This window comes from Uranotaenia lowii, chromosome 1 (genome assembly GCF_029784155.1).
Source record: "Uranotaenia lowii strain MFRU-FL chromosome 1, ASM2978415v1, whole genome shotgun sequence".
Taxonomy (NCBI): Eukaryota; Metazoa; Arthropoda; class Insecta; order Diptera; family Culicidae; genus Uranotaenia; species Uranotaenia lowii.
This window is the reverse complement of record NC_073691.1, coordinates 23,137,460-23,143,638: the sequence shown is the minus strand read 5'-3', so window position 1 is coordinate 23,143,638 and position 6,179 is coordinate 23,137,460. Positions and strand designations below refer to the sequence as shown.

Sequence of the window (6,179 nt, the reverse complement as noted above, 5' to 3'; positions counted from 1 at the left end):
TAACCTAAACAATCAACAACACAAACTTTCACAACAACAGCAAAAATAGCCTGCAAATGCCCTTTTGTCTGTATCGACAAAAACGAAACGAAAATCTGTCTGCGCTGCCTAAGTTTATGTCATTTTCATCCCCAGATATTTTGAAAACATTTTCATTCACAGTGAAACCATTGTCAAATTATGTTTACCTATGCTTTGCAGATTCTATTGGTTCAAGAGCCAATAAAATTGGTCCACTATGTTTCATCAAAATCATGAAAAAGTCAAAACAACTTCCATTGCACACACGGTGTGCAATCGGTCTTATAGCCTCGGAAAGTCATTGCACACACGGTGTGCAATCCGTCTCGAGTGGGTTAACGTACAGCTTGAAATTGGCACAAAAATTGAGTTGAGAAGAAAGCTTTGGATTTCTTTTTGTTTAGATAAGGCCGGAACAAATATCAATTTCTTCTTTTGTCACCCCCCCCCTTCTTTTGAAATTTCTTAAAAACAGAAGGGGATAGTAAATTAAGTTTGAAGTATTTTATGAAAATTTCGATAAATTTATCAAATATCCGAAAGATAACAAAACCATAAGGCAAATTCGGAAATGTGGTAGTTTATCACCTTTCCTCCATTCAATTGATTTTTTCGATGAAAATCACTTGATTTATAGGTTTTGTGCAATTATATAGTATACAATTTTGTTGCATACAAGCTTTCGTGCAATTTATTCCAATTTATTGGTTTTTTGCATTTTTTTTTGTTATCCACCCCTCGCGATGTTCCGACTCCGAGTGACAAATGAAGAATTTGAAATTTGTTCCAGCCTTATAGTCGTTTTACCATTTTTACGGCATTCGCAACTTTATTGACAGTTATTGAAAAACTTATCTGGTACAACTGTGTTCGATGTTTACTCTTGGGCTCGAACTCGCGGACCTTGGCTCAGGAGGCAACTGACTAGCCAACTGAGCTATATCACAAGCCCTCTTTGGAAAAATTTAGAAAAAATGGAATTCAAGCAAGTTGAGAGGACTGCTTGAAATTGTACAAAATTCGTGTTGAGAAGTCTGCTTACATAAAAAAACTAGCGAGTGGCCTGAACAATTTTTAATTTTAAAACAATGCAAATTGAGAGGACACAAAATTGGAAAAAAAAATGGAAATTGAAACTCGATCGAGTTTAGAGAGGGCAGCTTATGTCGCATGTCTCTTGTCTCATGTCTCATGTCTCATGTCTAATGTTTCATGTCTCATGTCTCAGGGCTCATGTCTTATGTCTAATGTCTAATGTCTCATGTCTCATGTCTCATGTCTCATGTCTCATGTCTCATGTCTCATGTCTCATATTTCATGTCTCATGTTTCATGTCTCATGTCTCAGATCTCAGGTCTCATGTCTGATGTCTCATGTCTCAGGTCTTATGTCTTATGTCTCATGTCTCATATCTCAGGTCTCAGGTCTCAGGTCTCATGTCTCTTGTCTCATGTCTCATGTCTCAATTCACAGGTCTCAGGTCTCAGGTCTCATGTTGTATGTCTCAGATCTCAGGTCTAATGTCCCATGTCCCATGTCTCAGATCTCATGCCTCAATTGTCAGGTTTCAAGTCCTAGATATCAGTTCGCAGGTCTCAAATCTCCGGTCTCATGTCTCAAGTCTATAGTCTCAAATCTCAGGTCTCAAGTCTCAGATCTCAGGTCTTAAGTGTCAAGTTACATGTCTTATTGTTTAAAGTTTCAGAGCTGCAGAAATTTAGGTTCTTTTTAAAACGGTTTCCGCAATTAGCACGGTAATTTCTACACGGTTTTCGGGAATTAACACGGTTTTTAATGCGGTAAAACACAAACTTTCTTTCCAATCCATAAATGCCGTTATTCTTTACCTTTAGCATGCAAAAAAAATGATTTTAAAATAATGGCAGGGAATCCTTGCACCCATGGCAAATTTCTCTACTTATGGAAAAATTAAGCTTTTACATTAAAACCTACAATATCAGGTATGATTTAAAGCAACATGTTGGAAAACTTCAGAGCGGCGGGTGCTGTAAAATATCTACTACGATAAAATTGAAGTGAAATCGTGCACCCATGGTCAAACCCCATATCCTTTTAATTTCAATTAATTTCTACTCGAATTGGTAATGTATTTTACTTTTTTGATAATTATTTTAAATATTCAGTTTATGGCATACACGCAATCGTCAATTATGTCAAAATGAGGTGATTCCGTGCACCCATGGTGAAAAAATATGTCCATTTCATAACAATAAAATTATCGAATAAGTAACAAAATAATATGAAAAGAAAAAAGTTAAAAATATTACGTTATAAAAAATTCCCCCTTTACCAGTCATTTTGACTGGTCACGGTCCGAATAGGTATATTCAATTTGCCGGTCTTTCTAATGTTAAAACAGTCTATTATATTTCCACAAGGCTGTTTTCAAAAACAGTATTAAAAATAAAAAATTTAACAGAGACAAAAAAAGATAACAATAAATCCGACACAAACAATTTGTCAAAAGTCTTTTCTTGTCATTTTTTGTGTTTTTTAAATTTATGTCATTCTTGTGGTCTTTTTTGAATTATTTTGATGATATTATTTCTTTTATCTTAATGGGCTTAGAAAACACAATATTGAAAAATTCATCACTCAAATGTACATAAAAACACCCAAAATGCTGAAATTTCGCTTCTGTTCTATGAGTCCAAATCAGGAATATCATTTTTTGAAAATTGAAGCTGTAAAGCCTAGAAAAAAGTACAGTACCTGCTAGCTCACACGATCGTTTATCCTTCCTCAGCTTGAACTTCTTGGCACAGGTACACTGGAACGAACCCGGAGTATTTACGCAACCCTGGGAACACAATCCATACCGGTCGCACTCATTTACATCCTCACACTTCTTGCTACGCTTATCGAACACGTATCCCGCCTTGCAAAGACAGACAGCGCCTTGCGGAGTCAGCTGACAACCCTCTGGACACCGGAGCGTATCGCACTGTTTGCGATCGCTGCACAACCCTCCCTCGTCGCTGTGATCCCCACAATCGTCTTTTCCGTCACAGAGGACCTTCAGATCGACACAGGTACTATTGTCGGAACACTCGAACTTCCCATGTTCCAGGTTACATTCGGCAAAGCAGTTGACCTCATCCGATCCATCTCCACAATCGTCCACCCCATCGCAAACCCAGTCGTGGCTTTTAAGACAGTGCTTGTTCTTACACAGGAATCCCTTGCATTTGTTCTCAATGTCCATGCAACCTATGGTTTCGTCTGATCCATCCAGGCAGTGCTGCGTTCCATCGCACACCAAATCGGATGGAATGCACATTTTGTCAGTACAGGTGAACTCCAGCTTGCTGCAAGGGACCGGGGTGTGCGGAACTTCGTAGTTCTCACAATTTTCCTCATCGTCTCCCAGTGGACAATCGTCATGCTTGTCGCACAGGAAGGACGCACTAATGCAGCTTTCGTCGTGTTTACAGCGATGCCACATCGGTTTCCTACACAGGAAGTAATCTGCAGAAGAAAGAAGGTGTTGAATGTGACGAGCGTATTGGAGGTATCCATCAATAGAGAAAACTTACCACAGCCGAGCTCATCACTTCCATCTGAACATTCCTTGCTATCGTTGCAGCGTGCAGCCTTGGGAATACAGGACCCGTTGTCACACTGGAATTCCTCCTCGGCACATGATGCCTGCACCGTGACCTTGGTTCCGGTCTTCCTAGCACCCTGCACTTCAACAGTAATAAAACCACCGATGATCAGCAGTACGATCGCCGCTCCGCTCGACCGCACGATGACCATCTCAAACCCCAATTGAAATTACAATCCTCAACAATAATAATATTTCGCTAAAAGAATCCAAAAGTGAGGTTAGTTACCCTTATTCTAGGCCACGTGTTAGGAACCAAGCGGTTCTAAACAAACTTACCCCACAAACTCTCCCGATTAATATTCGTTAGTTTCTGACAAAAGTTGGTTTCAAACGTTATCTATGTAAAACATCACCAAACGGAAAACTCTGGTCACAAAACGTTCGACATGCTTATGGAATCATTATAAGCCAAATGGTGCGTAAGCTGTCTCCGAACGTTGACAAAAAAAAAACCCTCGACAAACACACCAAATGTAGACCGTATACAGAACTGTGGCTTCTTCGATTTTCCCGCGACTATTTCAGCAAGCCGTGGGATTTTCAATTGGTGACACAAAAGAAGAAAAACTAGCACACTTCTAGGCCTACTAATGGTCGTCGGCTTCGTCAAAAACCGAACGACCCCAGCAGCTATGTCGTGGATGGGTTCAACGTGCGGAAGCCTATAGTGTTGTGCAAAATTCGATCGCAGCACGCTGTTGCTACGGCGATAAACTGTACAATCGAAAGTGACAAACAGTACACAATAGACGGCGTTGTTTGGTGTGTGTTTGATCGCTGACAATGAGTTCCCTATAACGCTGGATCTCGAATAGCATCTGTCACTTACTTAGTTTGCTGAAAAGGCCTGGAATTCGTAACACCCATAAAGATTGATATGTATCTAAATTTTTATACATAAATTTCGGAGCAACTTTTTCCTCATCACACTTGGAACTTGAGATGTAGTTTGAGATTTAATATTAAATATGGATTCGGATTTATTTTGTGGGATGCTGATAGAGAATTCATAATTGTTTCAAAAATACTAATATTTTAAATTGAAACAATGTGAATTCGATACAATGTTATGAATTTTCGAAACTTAAAAATTCAACGTGAAAATGAAAAAAAAATCCTTCGAAAATTGATCAACGCAACAACAATTATGAATACAATTTTTTTTTCAAATAATAACAACTGATTGTTAACTAAAATACGTATAATAATAATAAGTGAATTAATTTTTAAAAGCAGTAAAGCTGAAATAATTATTTTTTTTTTACCAAAATGGCAATTGTTTTACATGAAGTTGCAAGAATTTTTGAGATTTAAAATAAAGAAAAAGAATTGGAATATTAATAAAAAATATCAATCATAAGTAGAAAAGGTTATACTACTTACGAAGTAAAATTATAATTTGAAAGAGCAAAATGTGTTAACAAATTGAACATTTGAATGAATGAATGAAATGAAAGGTAAACTCAAAAAATTATTGAACTAATGAACGTATGAACGGAAAACTAACCAATCAAAATCGACGAGGAAACAATAAAGCAAGAAATAGAGGATTTTTCTCTAGAAAGATGGAAAAGAACAAAAAGAAAGGAGGAAATCGAAACTAATACCATAAAACAGAAAATGAAAAGAAATGTTTAACAACATTAAAAGTGGGAATCTAAAGATATAATGAAAACGAATGAAAAATACCAAAACCAAAGTAAAAAAAAAATAATAATAAACAAAAACTCTAAAAACTAAAAAATTAAGAGGCGTTAAAAGAAAAAATAACAGAAAAAAACAAAAGAAAAACACATAAACCCTTATTTTTCTCGGGAACACATGAACCTTATAAAACAAAACCCCGTTAAATTTTGGCAACGCTGGAACATTTTATGTTGCAAATACCGAACTTTTTTCCCTCAACTGTTATTTCACTTATTGCTACAAAAATCATTTCTGTTATCTTTCACATAATAAAAAGTCAATTTTTGAACATGTTTTTAACATGTTATTTTATGTATTTCAAAGTTTTCTTGTTTTGTTCATAGTTTTTGTTTTTTTGTCATATTTGCTATTTTTGTAACTCTCCAAAAATTTTAACTATTTTTTGTCAAGAAGTAAATACAAAAACATAAGAAAATAGATAAAAAGAAAAAAATAGATTAAAGAAAGAAAGAAAACAGGAAAAAAGGAAGCAGCAAAAAAAAATTAAATAGTAAAAAATGTGAAAGAAAAAAAATAGAAGAAAAAGAAAAAAAAAGAAAAAAAAAAGAAGAAAAAGAAAAAAAAATAGAAGAAAAAGATAAAAATAAGAAAAAAAGAAAAAAAATGAGAAGAAAAGGAAAAAAAAATAGAAGAAAAAGAAAAAAAAATGAAGACAAGAAAAAAAATAGAAGAAAAAGAAAAAAAATAGAAGAGAAAAAATAGAAGAAAAATAAAAAAATATAAAATGAAAAACTAGAAAAAACAAAAAAAATAGAAAATATAAAAATACAAAATATAAAAATACAAAATACAAAAAATAGAAAATAAAAAATAGAAATTA

The 6,179-nt window shown here is 35.0% G+C and overlaps 1 protein-coding gene across 1 annotated transcript; it reads right to left on the bottom strand.

The window, feature by feature from the left end:
* Window positions 1–2,637: 2,637 nt before the first annotated feature.
* Window positions 2,638–4,361, bottom strand: LOC129758452 (putative vitellogenin receptor). The gene is made up of 4 exons (XM_055755954.1): window positions 3,929–4,361; window positions 3,579–3,848; window positions 2,755–3,510; window positions 2,638–2,684 (listed from the first exon to the last, which is right to left on the bottom strand). Exons 2-4 carry the CDS (start codon window positions 3,799–3,801, stop codon window positions 2,638–2,640), a joined length of 1,026 nt encoding a protein of 341 aa, XP_055611929.1. The 5' UTR covers window positions 3,802–3,848; window positions 3,929–4,361.
* Between the last annotated feature and the right edge of the window lie 1,818 nt (window positions 4,362–6,179).